Source organism: Mauremys reevesii, linkage group 2, assembly GCF_016161935.1.
Source record: "Mauremys reevesii isolate NIE-2019 linkage group 2, ASM1616193v1, whole genome shotgun sequence".
NCBI classification, from domain to species: Eukaryota; Metazoa; Chordata; order Testudines; family Geoemydidae; genus Mauremys; species Mauremys reevesii.
Genome location: NC_052624.1, coordinates 259,279,689 through 259,306,832, shown reverse-complemented (window position 1 = coordinate 259,306,832; position 27,144 = coordinate 259,279,689). Strand labels below are relative to the sequence as shown.

At 39.3% G+C, this 27,144-nt stretch overlaps 1 protein-coding gene across 2 annotated transcripts in view; it reads left to right on the top strand.

Annotated features, from left to right (window-relative positions):
* CSMD3 (CUB and Sushi multiple domains 3) overlaps positions 1 to 27,144 on the top strand; it is a 1,158,685-nt gene that overhangs the window by 508,525 nt on the left and 623,016 nt on the right. For both annotated transcript variants that reach the window (XM_039525141.1, XM_039525140.1), the window contains one exon: positions 5,349 to 5,470. In XM_039525141.1, the coding sequence (XP_039381075.1) occupies positions 5,349 to 5,470 (122 nt within the window). The remainder of the gene's footprint in view (positions 1 to 5,348; positions 5,471 to 27,144) is intronic.

Below are 27,144 nucleotides of genomic sequence, written 5' to 3'. Positions count from 1 at the left end.
ACCAGCAAAAACAAAAGTCAGCGCCTGTGGAGCCTAACCAGCAGTACAAGTAGGGCATTACAGTCCGATATGCCATACCAGCAAGATATTTATAGCTGGTACGGTGTTCTGGAAAGACACAGGAAGAGCAGGACATGGGGCCACCGTGATCCCATGCTGGCAGCTCCTTCAGCGTGGCTATACGCCCCCAGCCCCGCCCACAGCCCTGTCCTCCAGCAGGGCTGCTGTATAAACAGAGGAGACCCTGCATGGAAGGGCTAGAGGACGGTACAGCTGCATTGGAGGAGCTGCGGGCATGGGGCCACCCAGAGGCCTCACGTTCTGCTCCTTTCGCTGCTGCAGTTCCCAAGTCTCCGGTACAGCGGGAGGAGGACAGAGCCCCAGGTAGTGAGGGTGGATCATGAGGAGGGGATAGGGAGAGCATGAGGGCCCTGGACTGGTCATGTGCCCCCCATTAGATGCTGCCTCCCCCTGAGGCACCACTTGCACTACTGAGCCTAACACTGAGCATTGATTATTATCTGATCTATAGAATCCATTGTTAACAGTGAATTTCTTTTTTTTTTTTACTTATTCCCTGCAGTGCTGTAGGAATCAGCACAGAAACATTATGGCAAGGTAATACTTAGGTGAGATGGCTTTTGAGGTATGCCTTGACATCAGAAGGGTTGTCAGGAAAAGTTTTCATAACAGAAATGTGGGATATCTTAGAGATATTAAGGAAACAAACTTGCTGCCTTGTGTTTACTTTCCTTCTGTGTGAATGAGACTTGGTTTATATATGAATCATTAAAAAAATACTAACTTTGTATATTTTTCAAGAATTTTGTTTTCACTACTACTACTTATAAGTGGAAACTGTTCCGCTACCCCTAAAAATAATCAGAGCTGTCTGAGTTCTTGCTTTTAGATATTTATTCAGTGGTTTGTATGCTCCTTTTTTTGTGGGGGAGGGAGGAGAATAATATGGATTCAGCTGAAAGCTCTACATCAGATCAAGGATATCATAGTTAAAAATCTAACTAAATCTAAAAATCTGTTTTTTTTCCTATTTGATTTCAGTGGGATTTCAGAATCTGACATAATTTTGTAGCCTTTTATGTGGTACAGTATCTAAAGCCATATTAAAATGAAATTGAATAATGGCTTTACTGTCTTATTTGCATTCTCAAAAAACTAGGACTCCCATTTATCCCTCCTTTTCTCTCTTTAGTCTGTCCTCAGCCATGAGTTCTGTGTTGTTCTAATCTGTGATGGTTTTGTGTATTTTATTATTTGTGAGTCATCAGTGTTTGAAAGGAGCCTACTAGATAAATACAGTTATGGAAGTTGCAGACGAAAAAGATACATTAAATCATCTATTCCAGGTTCTTCAATTTTCTTGCCATGCCACTGTATTTTGATATAGATATGCACGACATTTGTATGAGATTTAGAGATATATGCAACCTATTAAGTTGCAAGAGAATGTGGAGGTGCAATTGTGTGTGGCATTGTTTAATTAACAAATACACGCAATGTTTTTATATAGTTATTTTGATTTATAAACTATTTAAAGCAAAATGCACCTAACCCAGGCCCTTGGTGTCTTTGACAAAAAATTATATAATACAATATTTATGCAAATTCAGGAGATTTGAAACACGTGATGCTGAAAGCTTTAATAGATTAACAATATCTACCATGACTTCCAAGTCTCATGTCAAACCCATCACTTTTCCACAAACCTCTTGTTGATATTGAGGAAAAGGATCTTTGGAGACAATCATTCTTGGTTGTTATAGAAACTACAATAATTTCATTATAATGATTACATTCTTGTTAAGAACATTGAGCTTGTTATAAAATATCTTCTGCTCTTTCTTTTCTTTAGCAGTAGTGTTTTCAAAATATTTTCTTTTGCAGAAACATTTTCAAATACTCTCTGTGCAAATATAGCTAAATGAGCCATGCCAGTCACACAGTCAAAGTGGGGAGAACAAAGAAATTATACTGATGGGTTTTAGATATTATTTCTAAGCTTTAAAGAAGTTTCTTGATATAGTCAATACTTTTTGTGTAGATTTGCATAGGAGAACAACAATTGGTGTGAATAAAACTTGGAGAGTGGGTTCAATGAATCTACTAACTTGATCTCTTACGCTCTCTTATTTGCTGAGTGACATGCAGACTGTAGTTAGTTACCACTGGAAATGCAGATGGAAGTTACTGCAGGAAATGTAAACATGAGTTGGAATCGCTAAGGTTGGAACAAAGAGTAGGTAATGAACAGCGTGTGGACTTCTTTAGTATCTTAAAAAAAACAGGAGTACTTGTGGCACCTTAAAGACTAACAAATTTATTGTAGCATGAGCGATGCATAGAATGGAACACACAGACAGGAGATATTTATACATACAGAGAACATGTTGAAGTGATAATTAAGATGGCCCATAGAAGGTGTGAGGAGAACTTAACATAGGAAATAGAATCAATTGGTGTAATGACCCAACCATCCCAGTCTTTATTTAGACCACAGTTAATGGTATCTAGTTTGCATATTAATTCAAGTTCAGCAGTCTCTCTTTGGAGTCTGTTTTGAAGTTTTTTTTGCAAAATTGCCACCTTCAAGTCTGTCACTGAGTGGTTAGGGGGGGTTTGAGTGTTCTCCACTTTTTTTTTGATGTTATGATTCCTGATGTCAGATTTGTGTCCATTTATTCGAGACTGTCCGGTTGGCCAATGTACATGGGCAGGGCATTGCTGGCACATGATGGCATATATCCTGATGGTGTGTCTGATGTGATTAGGTCCTGTGATGGTGTCACTTGAATGGATATGTGGACAGAGCTGGCATCGGGCTTTTTGCAGGATATAGTTCTGGGGTAGTGTTGTTGTTGTGTATGGTGTGTTTGGTTGTGAGTATTTGCTTCAGGTTGGGGCTGCTGTCTATAAGCAGGACTGGGCTGTCTCCCAAGATCTTTAAGGATAGGTTGTAAATCTTTGATGATGCGCTGGAGAGGTTTATTTTCTTTTTAGGCCTGTCCTGTAGTAGGTGGCTTCTGGTGTACTCTCTTGGCTCTCTGTCAATTTTTTTTTCAGCCAGCAGGTGGGTATTGTAGGTTTGATGCTTGATAGAGAGATGTAGTGGGTGTATCTCTGTTATCTTAGAGCTTGGCTGTAGACAATGGATCGGTATTTATGTGACCATCGTTTATTAGCACAGTAGTGTCTAGAAATGGGACGCTTGTGTGGATTGGTCTAGGCTGAGGTTGATGGTGGGGGAATTGAAAAAAAAAAAATCTGGAATCGAGGCTCGGGCTTCTTTTCCATGAGTCCAGATGATGAGATGTCATCAATGAAGATATATATTGTCCCCAAATGTGAAATAGTTGTTGAGTGAGGACAAAGTCACAAAGCCACCAGGTTAGGTTAGATGATGATATTATCGGATACTGTTCCTGATGGCTCTTAGTCCTCATCTGTGGAATGTTAGTCCACATAGCCAGACAATCCTGCTGTTAAAGTACCAATGCTTGGTTTATGGATCTTGGGTAGCAAATAGAATACACTGGTCGGGGGTCCAGGCATGTGTCTGTATAGATCTTCCTGTGCTTTCTCAGGAGTTTTTTTGAGCAGATGGTGTGTTTTTTTTTTTCATCATCATCAGTGGAGAGGGTAATGGCTGGTGTAGAATGAGTTAGAGAGTTGTTGTCTGGCTGCTTGTTACAGCACCTCCTTTGTCAGCCTGTTTGATTATGATGTCAGAGTTGTTCTTGAGGCTGTTGATGGTTTGTAAAGTTTGTCCATGAGGAAGTTTGTGTAGAAGGTTGGTTTTTCATCAGAATATCTAGTTTAGAGAGTTCAGCTTAATCTTCCCTGTGTTGTGTGTAGGATGTTGATCAGGTGGACAATCTGTCAGCATAGTCTGTGTGGTATGTAGATTGTAATGGATTTTTACCTTTAGTCCTTTTGGTATGATGTCCATCTGTTTGCATTTGGAAAGGGAGAGATGATGTCTGTCTGTATCTGTGATTTTTTTTCATGAAGTTGATGTTCCGTACCAACCTAAGTTTCCATTTATGAAAACCTCAGGACCCTCAGGAAAAGATCTGCATCTTAGAACAAGCTAGCTTTGATTTACTGTCTACCCCACCCAAATTAGCATGCTTTGTTAAAGTGTAAGCAAATTGTATGACAGATTCACCTATCTTAGTCGAAATTTAAATCAGTGAAGTGAAATGGTCTACCAGACTCCAGCATGAGCAATTATTTTTCTGCTACAATGCTATAGGAATCAGCACAGAAACATGACAAAAGGCTCAGGTATTGCTTAACCCAGAAAAAGGTTGATCAGGAATGTTTTCAGCTCAGGTATACAAAATGTCAAAGAAACAGCACAGACCCAAAGCCTACATACACTATCTCTGTGAGAGGCTTGGCTTGTATGTTGTTTAGGGTGTGCTTATTGACAGTGTGTGAAAACCTGTCATTATGACAGACAATGACAAAACTCGCAATTGACTTCAACAGGGCCAGGATTTCACCTACTACATAATATAGCACAAATGGTACCATTGATGTAAGAGAATATTTGTGGGGTAAAGTGCTACTCATCGTGAATAAGGGTGGCACAATCTCATCCTAAACAGAGAAGAAAAATCTGTTAATGTTTCATATTTTGCTAGAACACTGTTTTCACTAGTACTACATCTAAATGTAAGATACCCTGCTCTATCTCTAAGTATCCACAACTGACTTTTTAAAAATACATTTACAGTACTTAATAGTTCACATGCTCTGTTCTTTAAAAACTGGTATAGCTTACTTCATATAAGGGCAGAATCTGCAGAGTTTCCCTTGAAAGATCTCTTTGTTGCAACCATGATTGTAACTCCAGCAGAGACAAAAGCAATAGACGTACTAGCGTGAACAAAGGACAACTAATCCTCAAAAACATGCCAGTAGTAAAAGTGTGCTTTGTCATTAAGTCTGATATATGAACACTTCTCTTTACAGGTATTTTTTGAGAGTAATGAAATAATGTATTTATCTTTTTACATTATTCTGATTTATTTAAAATAAATAGAACAGTTACTTTATATAATCTTGGTGCATACTCTTTTAATCACAGCTAGTTTCTGTTTTGTGTTTTTTCAAAGGTAATATCTTGAACCTTTGAGTATGTGCATTTTACTTGTGTCTCTGAATAATGCAACACAAATGTGATGATCTTATATTGCAATGGGTATATTGTTAACTGGTATTTTAATCCTTTGCATATTTTTAATGTATGAGAGAGAATGTTTTATGCATTTGCTGTACATGTTTCATGCATGAATTCTAAGTTAAACATTTTATTTTTTCAGTAAAGACTTGTGGATCTAATCTTCAGGGACCCAGTGGCACCTTTACATCACCCAATTTTCCATTCCAATATGACAGTAATGCTCAATGTGTTTGGGTCATCACAGCTATAAATACCAATAAGGTAAGTTTAAAACTTAGTGCTAGTTTAAAAAAGCAACAGTACAAAAGCATGCACAGACTCTAATATTTATTTTAATATTATTTATTACTAAAGTACAGTTCATATTTCTATGAACATTATTGGTTATGTATGGACAGATAGTGAAAAACGATGAATATCTACCTCTAGAGTATTTTGCTTTTTGTTTTCCAGTAGTCGCTATCATGTTTTTGTTGTAAGTCACAAAAGTGATACTTAGTAGAATAAAGTTACCGGTATATCAAAACAATAAGGGTCCAGTTTTGCTGAGACTTACAGTTGGAAGAGTTGTCTGACATGAAAGATAATGCTTTATGGCTGGTTGGGTTGCAGAATCTGTGATGACATCACTGGGGTTCTGACATTTGGTGAATTTCATTTAATATGGGGCAGTGCAAAAGCTGAATAACTGTATGATTGACTAATTGAACCACTGTACTGAAACACATACCCAGGTATCAGTAGCTAAATTCTGCTTGCATGTATCCCACTGAAAACCTATTGCAGTGAATGGATTTGCACTTATATAATAGAAAAGAAATTTGATGTGTATCTCAAAGTTGACACTCTGTTGAAGAGCATCTTCTTTTGTGATAGCTACTACAAGGCTGCATGTGCCCCTTAAACCACCTCTGTTACTTACTCTGCCCCATATCATGGACCCCTCAGCAAATCCTTTGTGGGTTTGTGGTTCTACAGTGCAGAGAGGACAAACTACAGTGGGGGAGGGTAAAGCTAGCATTACATTTGTTGTGCCCATGCTAAACTGCAGGAAATCTTTAGAAAAGTAAAGTCAAAAAGGCCTTAGTTTTTTTTTTAACTTCAAGGAACACTTCACATTGCAGAACCTGGGTTTAAAGTGGGTGTCTCCAATACAGGATGTATCCAATATAGCCATGATGTTTGATACCTAGGTAAGGGTGTGAAGCCCTGGAGCTGAAAGTAGAGGCACAAGTCTTCTGCATACATGGTCGTGATCTCCAGTGGATCTCCCCAAGATCCTTGGGTGAGATACTTGTTTGTTCCTATGACAGACATGCTGATGCAGGTGTAATAGGGTTTGGGCAGGGGTATGGTAAAAAGGGATGCTACCTTACTCTAAGTTATCTCAGTGGGATGAGAAGCAACCAGTCTCTTACCACTCCTGGGATTACCGAGAGGGACAAGTTGGGCAAAGCTCCCTGCCTGTGGGAAGGGATGTGACACTAGTAACTCATGGGGACTTCTTTTCCCCTATCTACTTAGTGAGGCTACACTATCAGGGCCTTACCTACTGGGTCCCCAGAACACTCTGTGATTGGGTTTAAGGCTGTAACCCAATTACTTTCCCTCTTGAGGGACATCACAGTTGCTCATGAGACCATAGGACTGAACCTGAACACTGGAGATTATGGTGAGGAAGCTTCCAGATCGCCTTATCTTCTTGTCACAGTACCTCTTACCTAGGGAGGTGGTGGAATCTCCTTCCTTAGAAGTTTTTAGGGTCAGGCTTGACAAATCCCTGGCTGGGATGATTTAGTTGGGGATTGGTCCTGCTTTGAGCAGGAGGTTGGACTGGATGACCTCCTGAGGTCCCATCCAACCCTGATATTCTATGATTCTATGATTCTTCCCCAGATGCTCCTCTTACCCATGTCAGATCTTTCTGTGAGGTGGAGTGTTCCCACCTGGTTACTAGATAGATTCCTGATAATTAACATACCCCTAGCAGGGTAGTAGCTTTATCTTGAAGTGAACTGTTAAAAAGGGTGTGCACACACACACACACCATCACCATCACCACCACCATCATCAAATTATATGGAACAGATTTGTCTTCCTCTGGAACAGCCTAAAAATAGGGAGGCGGGGAAACTTTTTAACAAGTTTCAAAATATACTAAGCAGTTGAAAGATTTTAATATGTACTAAAGCAGGGGTCGGCAACATTTCAGAAGTGGTGTGCCAAGTTCACTGTAATTTAAGGTTTCGCATGCCAGTAATACATTTTAATGTTTGTAGAAGGTCTCTCTATATGTCTATATTATATAAATAAACTATTGTTGTATTTAAAGTAAATAAGGTTTTAAAAATATTTAAGAAGCTTCATTTAAAATAAAATTAAAATGCAGATCTTATCAATTTAGTGTGATCCTTGCTTGGGATCCTTCTCTGGGGTCCTGGCCACTGGCCCCGCTCAGCCCGCTACCGGTCTGGGTGAATGGAACCCCAGGCTGGCAGCGGGCTGAGTGGTGCCAGCAGCCGGGACCTCAGAGTCGCTCGACCTGCTTCTGGTCCGCTGCCAGCTGAGTGAATGAGACCCCAGACTGGCAGTGGGCTGAGCAGGGCCAGCAGCTGGACCCCAGACTGGCAGCGGGCTGAGTGGGGCTGGTGACTGGAACCCCAGACAAGGATCCCAGGCCCTGCTCAGCCCGCTGCTGGTTTTGGCTGAGCAGGGCTGCTCGGAGGGGGTGCAAATTGGGCAATTTACCCCAGGCCTCGGGCACTGCAGGGGCCCCCGGCCCCGCCTCTGCCTTCCCCCATCCACCGGCACCTCGGCACGCCACATCAGGAGTGACCCTGGACAGCACTGGTCAGAATCTAACAGTGAATTTTTACTGAGCCTTATGAAATTATATAACTTGGGAAAGTGGGGGAAATGAAAGAAGTAACAATTCACCCTTTAAAGATACAATAAACTTATTTTCACGTATTTTAATTGGGGGGATATTTTACATTGACTTTTTGCATGTTTCATCACACCCATTCTTCTGTTCAAGATGCCTCTCTCTGTATTAAAAGGCTGTGCATCTTTGAAGACAGAATCTGAAATATGCTTAGCAATGTGTCATTGGTTTTGACTCTCAAGCAGTCTTGCCTCACTCATTAACTATGTTGGTGCTGCCTAACCTATTACTGGGATGACACACTTGGCCTCCAGGGTGAGAGGTGGCTGTTGATTGTAGAAGTAGGATTTCTACAAAGCCATTTTTTATCTAGTCATGATAGTTCTCGCCTTACCTGTCTGCCTGTTCACTGTTTAAATGTGCAGCTTTCACAGTTATTCCTTTTTAATTGAATGTTCAAGTCACAGTAAACTTTGCACAATTGGTCAATACTGATAATTTATCTACACTGTAGCTATTACTATAGCTGATTGAAAAAAAAACTTTGACACAATTTATCACCAAATTTGAAACATTGCGTGAAATCCTATGAATTTAGCTGAAAATCTTTTTAGGAGGAAAAGGGAGGAAATAATTTCAGACAATGTCAAAATGATTCAATATTTTCAGAACAAAATATTTTGTTTTGTATAAGGGACTTTTCATTTAGATTTTTTTAAATTTTGTATTGTCTTACATAATTTTAAAAAAGATAAATTGAAACAAAATATTTTTGATTTTCTCAAAGCAAAACATTCTGATGTATCTAAAAAGAAAAAGCATCCATGCTCAAGAAGTGTGTTTAAGCACTTGTTTAAACACGTGATTAAGTCCATCATATTTAAGTGCATTCATACACAGGCATGGATTTTAAGCATTTGCTTAAGACCTTTCCTGAATAAGAGGCTTAATGAATTTAGGCCCAGATTTTTAAAGAGAGTTAGGTGCCTAGTGGGACTTCCAAAGCATGTAGGTACTGCACTCCCATTGAAATCAGTCAGAGTTAGGCATCTAAATGCCTTTAATAATCTGCCCCTTTAGGTACTTCATAGGCTAAGGCCCAGATTTTTAAAGGTATTTAGGCATTGCTTCACTTAGCATTGCAATGCCTAACTCCCATTGACTTTCAATGACATTTATGTTCCTAGGTCAGTTGGACATTGCAATACTGAGTGAAGCAATGCTTAAATAATTTAAAAAATCTGGGCCTTACTGGTGGCGGTTTTCAAAATTTACTATGGATAGATGGAGTGTAATTTTCAAAAGCTCACAAAGTTTTTTTTTTCACTTGAACATTCAAAAACACTTCTCCTTAGTGAAGACTATTTTCCTGACAGATTTCAAGTTCTTCCTTTGAGCTAATTTGACATTAGAGCTGGTTTAAAAAAGAAAAAGTGGATACATGTTTTATGTTTTGAGACTGTATTACTTCCCCCCACCCCCTAGCTCTTCATAATCCCAAGTCCTTTTACTTTTGATCCCAACTCTATCACCTTTAAAAGAAATTAAATTTAGGAAATTTCAAACCAAAAGGTGAAAGTCAGATTTTAGTGTCTGAGAATACATGCTTCTAATGGAAACTGTTCTAGAGTCTTAACTATAGCACGTGGGTATTCACCCACGAAAGCTCATGGTCCAATACGTCTGTTAGTCTATAAGGTGCCACAGGACTCTTTGCTGCTTTTACAGATCCAAACTAACACGGCTACCCCTCTGATACTTAACTATAGCAGGCATTGCCATTACTGCTGTAGGCCTAGTTTCAGCAAAATATGCATGTGCTTAACTTTAAACATGTTTGTAATCCTATTCTTGTTCAAAAAAACCATTAAGCAAATGCTTAAGTCTCATTGACTTCAACAGGACTTAAGGTTCTTAAAGATAAGGACATGCTTTAGTGTTTTGGTAAATAGGAGTAGGGTTACTCATGCTTAAATTAAGTATGTGTTGAAGTGCTTTGCTGAACCAGAGCAGTGATCTGGAATAGCTGCTTCACATCATTGGTATATTTGATATGTCTGGAATACCAGTGTCATGGGCAAACTCTTAATTAAGCAACATATTGGTAACCGTTATGACCTTATGTGGCAAACCCAGGACAAATGGCTACACAGGGAGGGGTAGTAATTAGTCCCAGGGGGGTTAAAAGGCCTCTCCTATCCATTGAGGAGAGAGAGCCATGGAGAAATAAGGTTCAGCTGGAACAGGGGTTACCAGGGAACTAATTAGGTTCAGCTGGCCCCAATTGCTGGAGACCTTTTTAAACCCTCCCTGGCATGGAAGCAGGGGGGGAGAGTGAGAGCAGCAGAGAAGCTGCCAGCAAGTAGGTACAGCAGGACTCTGAACTCTTCCAACAAGGAAGACTGCACTCTGTCCCCAGAAGGGGAGAAAACCAGCACAAGGGACTGACTAAGGGAAGGATCAGCCTGACCCTGTGTGACCTGGAAGGACTTTGCTTTGCCCAAGCCTGTGTCTCCAAGGCAAAAAGTGACTGAGCCAGCTGAGGAGAAGCAGGTACTTTGCCACACTTAATTGTACAATATGATCTGTTAGTGAGGAGTCCTGCATTTGTGTGGAATCCCAGTGAAGTCAGTTGGACTCCATATGGGCTCAGACTATGCTACATTAGTGGATCCCAGGGTAGGATGAGGGACAATAGCTATAAAACCTGTTTATATTGGTGTCTGACTTGGTCTGAAAACATTGCCCTTTGCAAATCTTACTGCAGGCATTCAACTTCATTCTAATTTAAACTAGTTGATACATAATAATACTATTCTGTGAAAACCACACTACCTCTGACTGGTTTTTGATATCATAAAGTTAAGCAGGGTTGGGATTGATCAGTGTTTTGATTGGAGGGGAAGAAACATTTATGCGTTGTAAGTACTATAGAGACAATCCAAGAGATTGTATTGAAGATAGTACCAAGGTCAAAGAAAATGAGGAAGGAGGAACTATCAGCAGTAGAAAGATCGTTAAAACTTACACACACAGTGGTTTTCATTCTCTGCCAAAAAGGAAATTCAGTATTATATTGGTTGGGAATAATGTTGTGAGAGCAGTGAATGAGGAGAACAAAGAAGAATGAATTTTAGCACTTTTCTGAGAGAGAAAAAATCCAGTGGTTAGTAATATTCATCATGGTCATTAATTTTATTTTTAAAATTCTTTCCTGAAAAGAATATGCACAGATTATCACAGTAATGATGGGGACTGTGGTACATTTCAGAGAGTTGGAAAGCTTAAAAAATATTCAGTCTCTACCTTTACCTAATTAGGAATATTTGTATTGTGGTAGCACCTAGGGGCTCTGATTAGATACTGTTCAGACACATAATAAAAAGACAGTCCCTGTGTGACACACACTGGGTCCAGGGTGAAGAGTGTCCTAATATCATTCAACTCCTTAAAAAAAGTCCAGAGGTACATGGGGAGGAAATCTGTCTGCTTATCACATAATTAATTTTGTCCACTTATTTCTTTTACCAGATTTTATAAGTACAGACTTCTAGCCCTTCATGGATATAGAAAAATCTCAGTGTCCTAGCATCCAGCCTATTAATTCTATATTAGGGCTGCAGTAATATTTCTTTAATAATCAAGGATTCTTATGGCAATGCTTGGTTGTTGCTCTAAGATGATCGTTGAAGCTATTTTGAAATGTTGTTACTGGAGTTTGTTTAATGGATAATCCTGATTTAAAAAAAAATCAAACTGAAACAGTATTGTATCAGAACTTTGCAGTCCTAATCACGAATTACTCTTATCCTGGTACAACTTTTTGGATGAATTGTTCAGTCTGAGATTTCTAAGAAGTGCGGAGTTTAAAGATAACGAGGGAACAAATCTGAAGAAGTGGGTGATAGATGAAGAACAGCACAAGTAACCTTAGACTGTTACATGCTGGTACAGGAGTATAATTGCAGCCTGTGTGTGGTTATCAGTGTGACGGGTGACAGGTGCTTGCTAGAGGAGTCAAAAAACATTTGAGGAAACTGCCCTGGAGAGGAGTTATAGGAAAGAGGACGAGAGAGTGAGCCCGGGGCAATTTTACTATATATACTAGTTTCTGTGTGGCATGTATTGGAGGGTTACCATTTATTAAGCTGATCCTGGCAGAATCACTAACTTTGCCACCTATCCAATTCTGAATTGCTTTCCGCTGAGTTCTACTAATGTAGCCATATTGTCCTGGATGTAACAGATAATAATACTTGCCCCACAAGAATGCTTAGAGGCTTAATTTATTGTTTATAAAGCTCTTTGAGACCTTCAGATTGAAGATGCTGTGAAGGACATAAATCCACACCGTGTAGAGGCCAAGCATAGGAGTTTATTACACATCGCACTGGCGGAGTGTCACCTGGCTTATCAGGCTCAGAGACACTGTCAATCAATTGATTACAATAGAATATATACATTTTCCATGGGCAGGGGAAAGTGACGGGGTAGGCAGTTCCACACCCCGGGATAGGTTTTGCAGCAAGACAAGATAGCACATTAACCAATGGTTAAAAGATTACATAATGTCTCCGCCCATGGTCTCAAGTTAGCAAATTAACAATTAATACTTTGATAAAATGTTATTAGTATAAAATATATATGTTGAATTCTGATTTGAGGTCCATAGGAATGGAGCAACTCCTTTGATTGTCCAACAGGTACATTCCTAGAGGTTAAAGCAAAGAAACAGTGAAAGTATATGGCAATAAAGATTGTCCCCTTTGTGTCTTAAGGCAGGTATAGGTCCCTGGGAAGGGAGGTGGAAGGATGCCATATCTTATACTGACATGTGCCAACTTTTCATAAACTCAAGGTTGGATCTGTGGAAAGAACGTTCCCTACAGAAGAGACTGACACAATAGGAACAGGGATCCTTTGTTCAATTTGAAACTCTGAATAAGACACAATTATTTAGTTCTTAGCTCCAACACCTGGCAACTTGCTGACCAGGCCTATTTTAGCAAAACAAGATTATCTGTTTACCCCAGCTTTCTCTTAGCTAATCACTATTTGCTAGGCCTCTGATCTCGCGACCAAACTCTGGACTTTGGGTCTGAGAAAGAGCTGGCACAATCTATATACCAGGTTGTTATATAAAATGCACATGGATTTTAACCCTTCATGCTGTAAAATGTGATTATTAGTACTAATAATGTATAATAAAATGTCTTTATTATAATGCCAATATGACCTTAATAATTGATATATTTGGCTGTCCAAGTAGCTCTCAGCTGACATTAGAAGTGAGATCAAGTTTCTTATTAAATCCAGTGTTATAGTTAGTACTAGATCATCATCATCACCTTGATTAACTGAGCTGCAGAGAATGGATGCGAAACATAACAAGCCCTCTCCTCCTTTTGAGGGCCACAGAATAGCATAGCTCTATGGACAGATAGGATAATACTCAATATGATTAAGGTTGAGAGAATCTGACTTACAGGGGGCATCTTTGTCATGGTGTTTAAATTCATATTAAACAAAATGTGAGGCTTATAAGAATAGCATGATATTTTCCTTCCTTATAAAAGACAGAAATAAAAGCAGTAATAGAAAGAGAAGTAAAGGTTCCTTTTTTCAAAGTATCCCTTAGACAGCTGTGATGAGGTGCCCAATGTTTATACAATTTTACACCAAGTCCACCAATGCCTCAAGTATGAATTGATCTTTTGATGTTTTAGGCCCTCTTTTGTTTCATTATTTGTTATTAGATCATTCAAAAATATTCTGAGGAAAATTGGGTAGATGTAGGAGTTAAAAAGGAAAATTTAGCCCTGGTGTAAATGTAAATTGACGTCATTCTTATGCCAGGGTTGAATTTGGTTCTAAGGATCTGTTTCTCTCCTGACTAGCTTCAATGATGTATGCATTGGAGTTGTAGCCATGCCAGTATCCGAATATTAGAGGATCAAAGAATCATAGACTTTAAGGTCAGAAGGGACCATTATGATCATCTAGTCTGACCTCCTGCACAATGCAGGCCACAGAATCTTACCCACCCACTCCTGTTTCAAACCAATGTCTGAGCCACTGAAGTCCTCAAGTCATGGTTTAAAGACTTCAAGATGCAGAGAATCTTCCAGCAAATGACCAGTGCCCCACGCTGCAGAGGAAGGCAAAAACCCCCCAGGGCCTCTACCAATCTGCCCTGGAGGAAAATTCCTTCCCGACCACAAATATGGCGATCAGCTAAACCCTGAGCATGTGGGCAAGACTCACCAGCCAGACACCCAGGAAAGAATTATCTGTAGTAACTCAGATCCCACCCCATCTAACATCCCATCATAAGCCATTGGGCATATTTACCGTTAATAGTCAAAGACCAATTAATTGCCAAAATTAGGCTATCCCATTATACCATCCCTTGAAGCCAGATATGCCTTTTACCCCCCACTACTCCCCTTGGAAGGCTGTTCCAGAACTTCACTCCTCTGATGGTTAGAAACTTTCATCTAATTTCAAGTCTAAACTTCCTGATTGCCTATTTATATCCATTTGTTCTTGTGTCCACATTGGTACTGAGCATAAATCATTTCTCTCCCTCCCTGGTATTTATTCCTCTGATATATTTGTAGAGAGCAATCATATCTCCCCTCAGCCTTCTTTTGGTTAGGCTAAACAAGCCAAGCTCTTTCAGAGTCTCCTTTCATAGAACAGGTTTTCCATTCCTAGTAGTCCTTCTCTGTACCTGTTCCAGTTTGAATTCATCCTTCTTAAACATGGGAGACCAGAACTGCACACGGTATTCCGGATGAGGTGTCACCAGTGCCTTGTATAATGGTACTAACACCTCCTTATCTCTACTGGAAATACCTCACCTGATGCATCCCAAGATCGCATTAGCTTTTTTCATGGCCATATCACATTGGCGGCTCATAGTCATCCTGTGATCAACAAATACTCCGAGTCCTTCTCCTCCTCTGTTACTTCCAATTGATGCGTCCCCAGTTTATAACAATAATTCTTGGTATTAATCCATAAATTAATAACAAGGATAGCTCAGTGGTTTGAGCATTGGCCTGCTAAACCCAGGGTTGTGAGTTCAATCCTTGAGGAGGCCACTTAGGGATTGGGGCACAAATGTGTCTGGGGATTGGTCCTGCTTTAAGCAGGGGGTTGGACTAGATGACCTCCTGAGGTCCCTTCTAACTTTGAGATTCTATGAAATGTATGACTTTTCACTATTAAATTTCATCCTATTACTATTACTCCAGTTTAGAAGGTCATCCAGATCTTCCTGTGTGATATCCCAGTTCTTCTCTGTATTGGCAACACCTACCAGCTTTGTGTCATCCGCAAACTTTATCACATTCCCACTTTTTGTGCCAAAGTCAGTAATACAAAGATTAAATAAGATTGGTCCCAAAACCGATCCCTGAGGAACTCCACTAGTAACGTCCCTCCAGCCTGACAGTTCACCTTTCAGTACAACCCGTTGTAGTCTCCCCTTTAACCAGTTCCTTATCCACCTTTCAATCTTCATATTGATCCCCATCTAGCTAATAATTCCCCATGTGGAACTGTATTAAATGCCTTACTGAAATTGAGGTAAATTAGATCCACTGCATTTCCTTTGTCTAAAAAATCTGTCTCCTTCTCAAATAAGGAGATCATGATCTACCTTTTGTAAAACCATGTTGTATTTTGTCCCAATTACCATTGACCTCAATGTCCTTAACTACTTTCTCTTTCAAATTTTTTTCCAAGACTTTGCATACTACAGATGTCAAACTAACAGTCCTGTAGTTGCCTGGATCACTTTTTTTCCCTTTCTTAAAGATAAGAACTATATTAGCAATTCTCCAGTCATACGGTACAACCCCTGAGTTTACAGATTCATTAAAAATTCTTGCTAATGGGCTTGCAATTTCATGTGCTATTTCCTTTAATATTCTTGGATGAAGATTATCTGGGCCCCTGGATTTAGTCCCATTAAGCTGTTCGAGTTTGGCTTCTACCTCGGATATGGTAATATCTGCCTCCATATCCTCATTCCCATTTGTCATCCTACCATTATCCCTAAGCTCCTCATTAGCCTCATTAAAGACTGAGGCAAAGTATTTGTTTAGATATTGAGCCATGCCTAGTTTATTCTTAATCTCCAATCCATCCTCAGTGTTTAGCGGTCCCACTTCTTTCTTTGTTTTCTTCTTATTTATATGGCTATAGAACCTTCTACTATTGGTTTTAATTCCCTTTGCAAGGTCCAACTCTACATGGCTTTTGGCTTTTCTCACTTTATCCCTACATTTCTGACCTCAATAAGGTAGCTTTCCTTGCTGATCACTCCGATCTTCCACTCCTTGTAGGCTTTTTGCTTTTTCTTAATCACCTCTTTGAGATGCTTGCTCAATCTACAACTCCTTCCTATGAATTGTTTCCCCTTTCTTAGGATGCAGGCTTCTGATAGTTTCTGCAACTTTGACTTGAAGTAATGCCAGGGCTCCTCCACCTTTAGATCCCCAAGTTATTCAGTCCAATCCGCTTCCCTAACTAATGTCCTTAATTTTTTTAAGTTAGCCCTTTTGAAATCAAAAACCCTAGTCACAGATCGATTTTGGATTATCCTTCCAATTAGTTTAAACTGAATTAGCTCATGATCGCTTGAACCAAGGTTGTCCCCTACAACCATTTCTTCTATGAGGTCCTCACTACTCACCAAAACCAAATCTAAAATGGCATCCCCTCTTGTTGGTTCAGCAACTACTTGGTGAAGGAATCCATCAGCTATCGCATCTAGGAAAATCTTAGCTCTATTACTAGCACTTGTCCTCCAGTCTATGTCTGGGAAGTTAAATTCTCCCATGATCACACAATTCCCATTAGTATTTACTTCATTAAAAACATTAAAAAGGTCTCTATCCATATCCAAATCAGATCCCTGTGGTCTATGGCACACTCCAAGCACTATCCCAGGGGTGGCTCTAGTAGCTTTTTTCCCAAATGTGATTTTTGCCCAGATAGACTGTCTTATCCATTCCTTCTTATTTCTTTACAGTCTATCTCATCACTGATATACAATGCTACTCCACCACCTTTGCCTTTATTTCTGTCTTTCTTAAACAGCATATACCCTTCAATACCTGTACTCCAGTCATGAACACTATTTCACCATGTTTCTGTTATCCCTATAATATCCGGTTTCACTTCCTGCATCAGTAACTCTAGTTCCTCCATTTTGTTACCTAGGCTCCTTGCATTGGTGTACAAACATCTTAATTCTTGCTGTTTGGCTTCACTCACATTCTTTACCCAATTAGGCCCAGATATTCTACCACCAGTATCACCTATTAGAATGGTATCTTCACTACCCTTCCTCCTTATGTCCATTCTCCTACCCACGGCTGTATCCTTTCTTACTTTGTTTTCTTCCCTCTCAATGTTAAAATCTGGCGTGGAGATTACCTGGACATCTCCCAACCATCTCCCCCAATTCCTAGTTTAACGCTCTCTTAATCAGTTGTGCCAGCCTCCATCCTAGAAGTCTATTTCCCTCCCTACTCAGGTGAAGTCAATCCTGAGAGAACAGTCCTCTGTCCATGAATGCCTCCCAGTGGCCATACATGTGAAAGCCCTCCTTATAGCACAACTGCCTGAGCCATCTGTTGATCATCATAATCTTGTCACACCTTTGTTGCCCTTCTCTAGGAGTCCCACTGAAGATCACCTGAGCCTCGATTTCCTTGAGAGACAAGGTGGATAAGGTAATATCTTTTATTGGACCAACATCTGTTGGTGAGAGAGAGACGCTTTTGAGCCACACAAAGCAGAGGAAGTGCTCTCTCTCTCATCAACAGAAGTGGGTTCAATACAAGATATTACCTCACCCACTTGTCTCTCTAGCTTCAGTGATATCAGTTCCATGTCAACACAACACAGATTTGAGAAATATCTTTGGTTCCAGTAAGCCACCTGCCTCCAGACTTTTTTACTGCATTACAGTTAGCCCCTCTATTGTTAACCAAATGCACCAGTCATTTCCAGCCCTTATTTGCAGTGGAGTAGAACCATAACTTTTGATAATAGAAGACCAGTACAGGACCATTACGGCAAAAAGGAATTAAAGGCTGTGAGAACAGCACCTAATTGGGCTGCATTGTCAGTGCCACTTTGGGTCTGATCTATCAGTTTCTAATGAAAAGTGATTTATTACAAAATCGTCTGTCTTAGCAGCAGTGTAAGAGATCATCATTCCTGTTGTCATAGGCCTCACCCCCACTCTGAACTTTAGGGTACAGATGTGGGGACCTGCATGAACACCTCTAAGCTTAACTAGCAGCTTAGATCTGGTCTCGCTGCCACCATCCAGATGTCTGAGTTATCTTTGTCTTCCCCCACAAAACCTTCCCCTCTCTGGGTAGCCATGAGAGACTCCTCCACCAAGTCCCTGGTGAACACTGATCCAAATCCCTTAGATCTTAAAACAAGGAAGAATTACTCCTTCCCCCTCCTTCCCCCCAACCAATCCTTGGTGAGTCCAGATCCAATTCCCTTGGATCTAAAAAACAGGGGAAAAATCAATCAGGTTCTTAAAAAGAAGGCTTTTAATTAAAGAAAAGAAAGGTAAAAGGAAAAAGAAACCCAGTGGGAGACAGCATACAAGACAACAGATTTAAACACAGGATGTTCCCCGGGCAAAAACCTTAGTGCACACAAGAATACCCAAATTTGATTACTCCCCTAATTGCATAAAGACAAGTTACAAAAGAAAATAAACATAAACCTATTTATTCCTTTCTAAAACTTACTACTCTGAGAAGAGGCTGATTCCTTGATCTTGTTCACTCTGGCTGAAACTGAAACTGACTCTAAACAAAGGAAACTTCCCTCCTTCCTTTTGAAACATCTTGTTCCCCCATTGGTTCCTCTGGTCAGGTGTCAGCTAGGCTAGGTGAACTTCTTAACCTTTTACAGGTAAGAGGCATTAACCCTTAACTATCTGTTTGACACCTGTGATAAATTCTTATTGTATGGCCAAAGATGGCAATGACTTTAATATCAGATTGTATGGTTTGAGAAATGGAGCCAGAGAAATTAAATAAAAATCAATTATGAAGGAAGGACCATGTGTATGGGAGTCAAATGTTAAGTCTTATTGATCTGAGTACACGGGAGCAAAGATATAAGCTTCATGAATATTTGGTGCATTGTTGCTCTACAGATTTTTGCGTTAGCATTCTCACCTGGAATCTGCTCTGGGAAGTTTATCTGTTCAATTATTAAGAATATAATTAAAGTTACCCCTAGAAAAATCTGAGGTGAGAGATCCATAAATACTAATCCAAATAAATAAGAATCCAGGATATGTGGGCATAAGTAGTGAATGTAGTATAAGAATGGTTGATAACCTGGATAACATTTGCCCTTGTGGTTGGAAATAATGTTCTTCATTTTTATGAAGGGAACTACTTTATGGATTGGGATATCTGTTCCACATGTTTTGGTGTTATAGGACAAAGCAAGAAAATTACTTTTCCAGCTTCATCTAAATTTCAAATGCTCCAGTTCAGTTAAGTAAGTTTTCTATATAAGAAATGCAACTAATTTATGACAGTTTCAATATGTGAGATTCTTTTGTTCACCAGAGGAGAATAGAGGTCCCTAACACTTTAAATATTTTATTGTGAGCTAAAATTAGTGATATCTGAAATGTCTGGGATAGGTAAAATGATTCAGTTGAACCAAAAGGCATGTTTCCCGTGAATGGCATCTGTCCTATTTGGGTCTTGTCATCACAGACATCTCATCAATCACTACTTAATATCGAAGTCATATGACTCAAATTCAGGAACTCTGGAATCTGTTTTGAAGACCTGACATCTAAACCATTATTTGGAGTTCTGCATGTACTGTCAGACACAGACTATATAGAGATACACGTCACAGTGTTGCTCTGTTATATATTCCCTTTTCTATTCTATTCTTTTTTAAAATCTTGCGTATATACGGTGAAACTTTGTAGTCAATGGTAAAACTCCCATTGGGAGAACTTCTGGCCCCATTGAAGCCAAAGTATTTTATCCCAGTGGTTCTCAAAATATCAGTAGTCTTACCTTTCTAATGTGAAGGATGTGCCCTCTCACCCCCACCACAGCAGCCCCTGAGCTGGGGCTGGGAAGGAGTGGGGTCTCTCCCTGGCAGCCGCAGTCCTGGAGATGGGGAAAGTCGCCTCTTTCTCTGGCTGCTGCAGCCCTGCATGTCCCAAATCCCCCCTACCCCCTCTTCTCACACCATTGCCCCCTCGCAGCTATGCCCTATTCCCCCAAGGCCACCACCTCACCTTACATGTGCATCTTCTCCAGGGTCTAGGCACCTAATTAGTGGAGTTACACCTGTGCAGCTCCACTAATTAGGTGGGTGGCCCTTCATTCTGTTGTGTGCAGCCGCCCAGGCATGCAACTTAGAGGGAACTATCTGTGGACCACCTGAATGGAGCTCGTCCATGGACAACAGTTTGAGAACCTCTGTTTTAGCCTATTGTATCCTAGAGAACAGAGAGAGAGTCTGTGTGGTAGTATGGCTGCTCTGCCCCCTAAAGGTGGTGCAGCAGGCCACAAGAGGATCACCTTATTTAGGGGAACCTCAGAGTGTAAGAGCTAGTATAACAACTCTCATGCCATCTTTCTCCTGGTTAGGGGTAAGGGCAAGGAAAGGGGGCATGCCCACTATTTCCCTATAGTCTGTTAATCTTGAGCTGCCACATTGGATAGTCAACACAAATTAGAACAGCCTTCAGGCTCCCCTCAGTTTCACAGCAGGACCAGTCAGTGCACAGCTGGCCCAGGACTACAAAGCCATATTTGCAACACCATCTTCTGAGGTGCACTGTCTACTTCTCTGCTACAATCAACAATCTGTGTCACTATGTACAGGTAATTTACAAATCTGTAATTTTCAGAATATCATTTTAAAGTTACCCCAAGGCAATTACTGGGTTGGTAACTGATGCATTTTATTTACTTTAAATGTAATTTTAGAGATTTAATATTTTCATTTGCACTGTAAGTGTGTGTGTGTTTTGTACCTATAGTTGCATCTCCCAAGTATGTTGCTACATAGTTAGTATCTGCAAAATAATGTACATACATTAAAAATATATCTATAAAAATTAGATAGAGGGAAAGAGCGCAAATATGAGGCATTCCAGGCTGAAAACAATCTCTAAAATCTATCTATCTATTCTGATTACATATCTAAAAGGTCCATTCATCTGTTTCTTGCACATCATACTGTAGCACTAAACTCATTACTCCTTGGCTCCCAAGAAGTATCTCGAATGAAAACCATGGTGTATGTATGTGGAGAAGTGCGATATGCCAGTACAGACATCTTCAATTACTTTTTCAGTATGAATAATTTAGGTTGCTGATAATATTTTATACCAGTGAAGTACAAATCAAAAGAATTCTTTATTTAGGGGGAAAAAGAACCTGCTGTGTGAAGATAAGAATTGGTATATTTTATTAATATTTCTACTATGAGAAAGAAACAAACTAATTTATTAATATTCAAGGCAAGATATATATCACCATTAAATACTGCAAAGTGAACAAGTAAGGATAATACAATTTATATACAAATGTATTCAGAGAAGGATGAAGACATAAAAATGACATGAACACGAAATATCTTCTCAAATTTCTAAATACGCTTGTGTTAAACGTTAATGGGCCTTCACCTCTACAGTTTCTCTGAGATTGTTCTTTTTTATTCTTTTTGATAACTTCACATGTATATGTGTGTGTCAATCTGTCTAGTTATCACCATGTGGTAATGTAAAGTATCAAATCTAAAATCCTTTAAATAATATCTTTGGATTCTCTTTGATAGAATTTTCCAAAACTATTCAGCATCTCTCAAATGGAATGTATGTATTTACATTTTTTTGCTCTGTGATAGCCTCATGATACATATCTCACTTTCATAAGCATCCTAGGGTAAAGTAATTATACAATCTTACAACAACACATTCATATATTGCAAGACACTGTCTGAAAGAGCAGACAGTGAGTAGTCACAGTTTGTCATTTTACTCTGACTAGGTGTCTGTGGCATGCAATTTTGTTCACGAGTAGAGGATGCCTTTTAAGACACTACCTCAGAAAAACTTGATCCAAATTGTTATAAGTAGAGTTCCAACAGACTGTCTAAAATATCATTCCAGAATATCCTGCTGTCTTACATTGGCTCAAGTATGCTGCAGTAGGTCTAGTATACTCAGCAAATATTTAGTTTGCCAGGTAGTGCCAGATTGTGAGCCCCAAACCCACATTGGTTAGGAGGAATAATCCAGTTTACTTCACTGGGACTACTCATGTGAATAACTGCTAACCGGTGTGAGAAAGGGCTTCACAATCTGGCCTTGAACCTCATTGTGCCTGTTTCCTTGTCTGTAAAATGGGGAGAAAAATACTTAAAATACCTCATGGGATATTGTGAGGATTGATTAATTTTCACAGTGCCTTGAAAGTACAAAATGTTGTTGTTTCTTTTATTCTGACATGGGGTGATGAGATTTGATAAATTTACTTTTAAGTACATTGCAGTGCTACAATTTGACTAGGTTTTAAAAGCTGAAAAAAACATGATCTCTCTCTTCACTCTTCCTAGACCAAACCGGCTTCTTGAGTAACATTTCCTCCCACTCAACAGATGGAACCAGAGTAACTAAGTTTTGGTGCCATTGCGTTGATTAGGTTCTAGCCAACTCTCAGACTTGAGATGTTCCATTCTTCAGTGGGTGGGGGACAATTCTCTTGCCAGATGATTAGCTGAAGAGTAAAAAGTTATCTTCTGTCTAGGAAAGACCCAGTCATACTTATGCATGCAGCGTAAGTGCAGCACCATTTCAGACACTGGCAGGCATCTGATAATCCCAAACTGCTATATTGGACCTTACGTGCACTAGGCAATCTTTAGCAAGTGTACAGTGTACATTCTGATAAATGATAACTGATAAATAACACAGGAGACATTCACCTCCTTGCTTTAAGGAGAGGGGGATTTCAATTTCCGTCACTCAGTATCTGCGGCATCTAGTACTAGCACAGCTTATATGAATTCACTTCACGTACAATATAGCAGTTTTTGCTAAAGCTGATTACAGCCATAGTCTCATGTCCTAAGAAATTAAATTACCATCTCCTGAATTTATAGAATTATTATCATCATGAAAGTATTTTTACACTGTTATAAATGTTGATAGACTTTTTGTACTGCGCTGGTTAATGATAAAAGCCCATTCCATATGTTCTATTGCTTCTATAAATGGAGGACTAACTGTGTCTACTGTTGCATCTGATGTAACCATCGTTGCAGCTGTTCTTTAACCTTTTTTCAGAAAACTGGTATTTTTATGTTCATCATTTTTGTGGCATAAAATAAGTGATACACAGAGCAAAAGTCCAGACATTGTAAAACATCCACAATGTGCTATTAATATGCATGTGATATTAAAAAACAACAAAATAAAATGAAATAAATTATGCACAGACTTGTAGAGTATAACAATGCACAGTGCATGCAGGACCATTGAACACAGGGCATTAGCAACACTTCAATATAAAAATGCACTTGATTTATGATATGTTTCAAATATCCTAAAAGACTTGATACGCTTACTTAAGACATTTTATCTTGGTTTATATTCAGATACATTTAACTGGTTTCTATGGTTTAAGCAATCATATTGATTTGTTGCATTCCACGGCATTAACCTGTCCAGATTTATAGGACTCATTAGTACTGAGTTAAAAAGACTGCTTCCAGCTCTGTAGCAAGGTTTGGTTATAATCCTGGTTTAGGTAAATCAGCTGCTAGCTTCTTAATGTACAAGAATAGTTATAACACTAGAACGAACAATCCTCCTACATTCACATTGATGATTTTCTGGAAGTTGTTGTGAAACTGGATCTAGAATAGTGCAATTTATATTTGTTCCAGAATTTCAAGAGAAGGCTGGATCAGTATTTGTCCTTACGTCCACTGGAATTACTATTTACTGTTTATACACAATTTAGTGTACCATATTACAGCTTCAAGAGTTCTAACTTTATGTGGAAAGTATTTGAAATAACTTGGAAATTCTAGATAATTGAGAGCTTTAAATTTAATGTAATCTTCAGGATAAAGGCCGGGTAGACCGAGATATATTAGACTTTACTTTAGCTAATGGGCTAAAGCTGTCCAGTAATGCTGTATGAGAAGTATAGGTGATTGAACAATTTGGAAAAAAAATTGTTTTCTTTGACTCAAAGGAAAACTGGCATGGAAAACTGTTAAGATTGAGACTTTAAACATGAGATAATAAATATCTGTATCTATACTTTAACAGTATACAAAGTTGTCATAGGTTTATTCCCCACTTTGAACTTTAGCGTTCACAAGATGGGGACCTGCATGGACTCCTCTAAACTAAAATCCTAGTTTAGATCTGGTTCTCACTGCCACCAGTCAGTTTTAAGTGTCTGACACACTCCCTGTTCCCCCAAAAACTTCTCTTAGATCCAAAGAGAGCACACAGAGCAAACAAGGAACACAGACAAAGCCTTCCCTCCACAGAGATTTGAAATTATCTGGTCCCTGATTGGTCCTCTGGTCAGGTGTTCCTCAGGTACTTCTTGTTAACCCTTTACAGGTCAAAGAGACCTTAACCCTTAACTAACTCTTTATGACAAAAGTAATTATTTTTTAACTACTTTGTATGTTAAATATATGTCTTAACATGTCTAGTATGTGAGATATCATGTGTCCATTATCCTCTCCCTAAATCTAAACATGTTGTTGTCCTGGATTCGCAAAAGGATTTGGGTACCTAACTCCCATTTTATGTATCAGGCCACACTAGGATTCAGGAAACCCCCTCTCAGCTGCATCCAAACCCAATAGGCACCTAAACTTGCTTGGAACCTTTTTTGGGGGGGGAGGGGAGGACAGAAAAAAAAACATAATTACCACGTTTCTGTATCTGCATATGTGCACAGGAGCCCAATGCCAGGTATCCAGCTGCATAAGGCCCAGAGTAATGTATGAACTGAGAAGTTAGGCAAAGGAACACCTAACTTGTTTGTGGAGCCCAATCCAGTAAATGTGCTCAGACTTCCCCTACCTTTACTTCGTTCCTTATAAATGAACATGCACAAAAAGAACAGGGCAGGGGTGGGAGGGACCTAACACACAACTTTTAGCCAGAGGTTAGAGTAATCACCAGGGTTTTGGTAGACTCCCAGTTCAAGACCCTTCTCCACCAGAGTGGGAGAAGAGATTTGAAGTGGGACCTGCTACCTCTCAAATGAGTCCCTAGCCACTGGGCTATGGCATGTACTGATGATGCTACTTCAGTCTCTCTTGTTGAAGTTGTTGCACTGTGGATAAAAATAAATATTTTTTAAAAAAATCATTGGGCGTAGAGTGATTAGCTACTGAATCAACCACTTCCCATATGGGAACTCTAACCAGCAAGCTACAGAGTCATTTTCATGCATGTGCTCTCACTCATCTCTTTCCCCTTTTCCTCCAATGATTCTTTCATTATTTATCCACAGTGCAACAGCTTTGATACTGAACCAGAGAGAGAGAGAGTTTGCAGCTGAGAATCTCAAGGAGAGGAAAGTAATTACCTGCAGCCTAGACTTAGGCACTGAACTCCCTGAGAGGGCCATGGCTTTCACATGCCCCACAGCTTGGCATCTCCAATTGGTTATTTTAGGCAAGGAGCCCCCCAGAGGGATGGTTTTTGTGAATCCCATTCTAAGGTGCCTTTGTGAATACCAGTGATTTTCTAGCCACCTAATGATTTCTTTGTTCAAACAACAGGCTACATTCACAATGTTACTAAGTTTAAATAGCACATTACTAAAGTGAATAGGGAGAGAATCTTGCTTCTGTTCTCTCAGGGGGATAAGCCAAGGAGGTTGTGTTCAGTCTAGAATAGATATAGACCATGATTCAGATCTGAGTTAAATTGGGTCTAGAGTTAATATAAACAGTGTCAAAATCTTGTGAGCTGTACTTTGATTTTTAATCCAAAATGACAAAAGTCTCATGGAAGAAGCCAATCACATGGGATAGTCTTTCTGACAAATATCAGCCACTTTAACATAAGAACTGGAAAAAAAAATAGACTACTTCCAGATGGATCCAACTGAATACCAACCTAGTGGTGTTTGGAATTTAAAGAGGTCATATATTTAAACATTCAGTGAAATTCAAACAGAGTTGGGACACTCAGTCTTTGTTTTGGCTGATGTCTGTTCCCACACCAGGAGCTTTACATGGAAATGTATTATGCTATTGAGAAATTATCATCACCATATTTTGAGTTCTTCATACTGTGTATATGAGCTCTCTAATGTTCTTATTATCTGCCTTAAGTAGGTTAAAGATTTGAAAATGGAGTTATGTAAAATATTAGCTTCAATGATTTTACTAATGGGGATGGACATATTCTTGTTTCTACTTTTCACAAGAGTAGTTGGAATATTAATTATCACTAAAAAGATTATATATGCCTAACATTACAGAATGCTACATGTATACATAGCATACTATGGTTGGAACTCTGAAATTGACTGTGTTTAATGCAGCCCATTAGCTGAGAGAGGAGGGGGGAAACAGCTTTCATTTTGAGAAAAAGGGGAAAGTAAACACAAAAAAATAAACTTTAACAAGCATTGTGAGGAGTTACTATGTTCAAATAGTGATAAAAGAACTACCATGAATTGCCCATGGGCAGAAATAAGGGATGGAGGGGCGGGAGCCCAATAATCTAACATCAAGACAAATGTACACAAAACTTAAATCTCAAATGTCAAGCAATGGGAATGGTCCATCAACAGGACAACACAATTATTTTTTGTATTACTGTTGAATCTGATGTGTCATTCCTAAGAAATCAGGAATGTTCAACCATGAAATCTCTAAGCATTACTCCCAAATTGACACTTTTCTAACAGGCAGTTACCAAGACACATACTGCATATGGCAATCTTGTTTTCAGAAGTGTAAA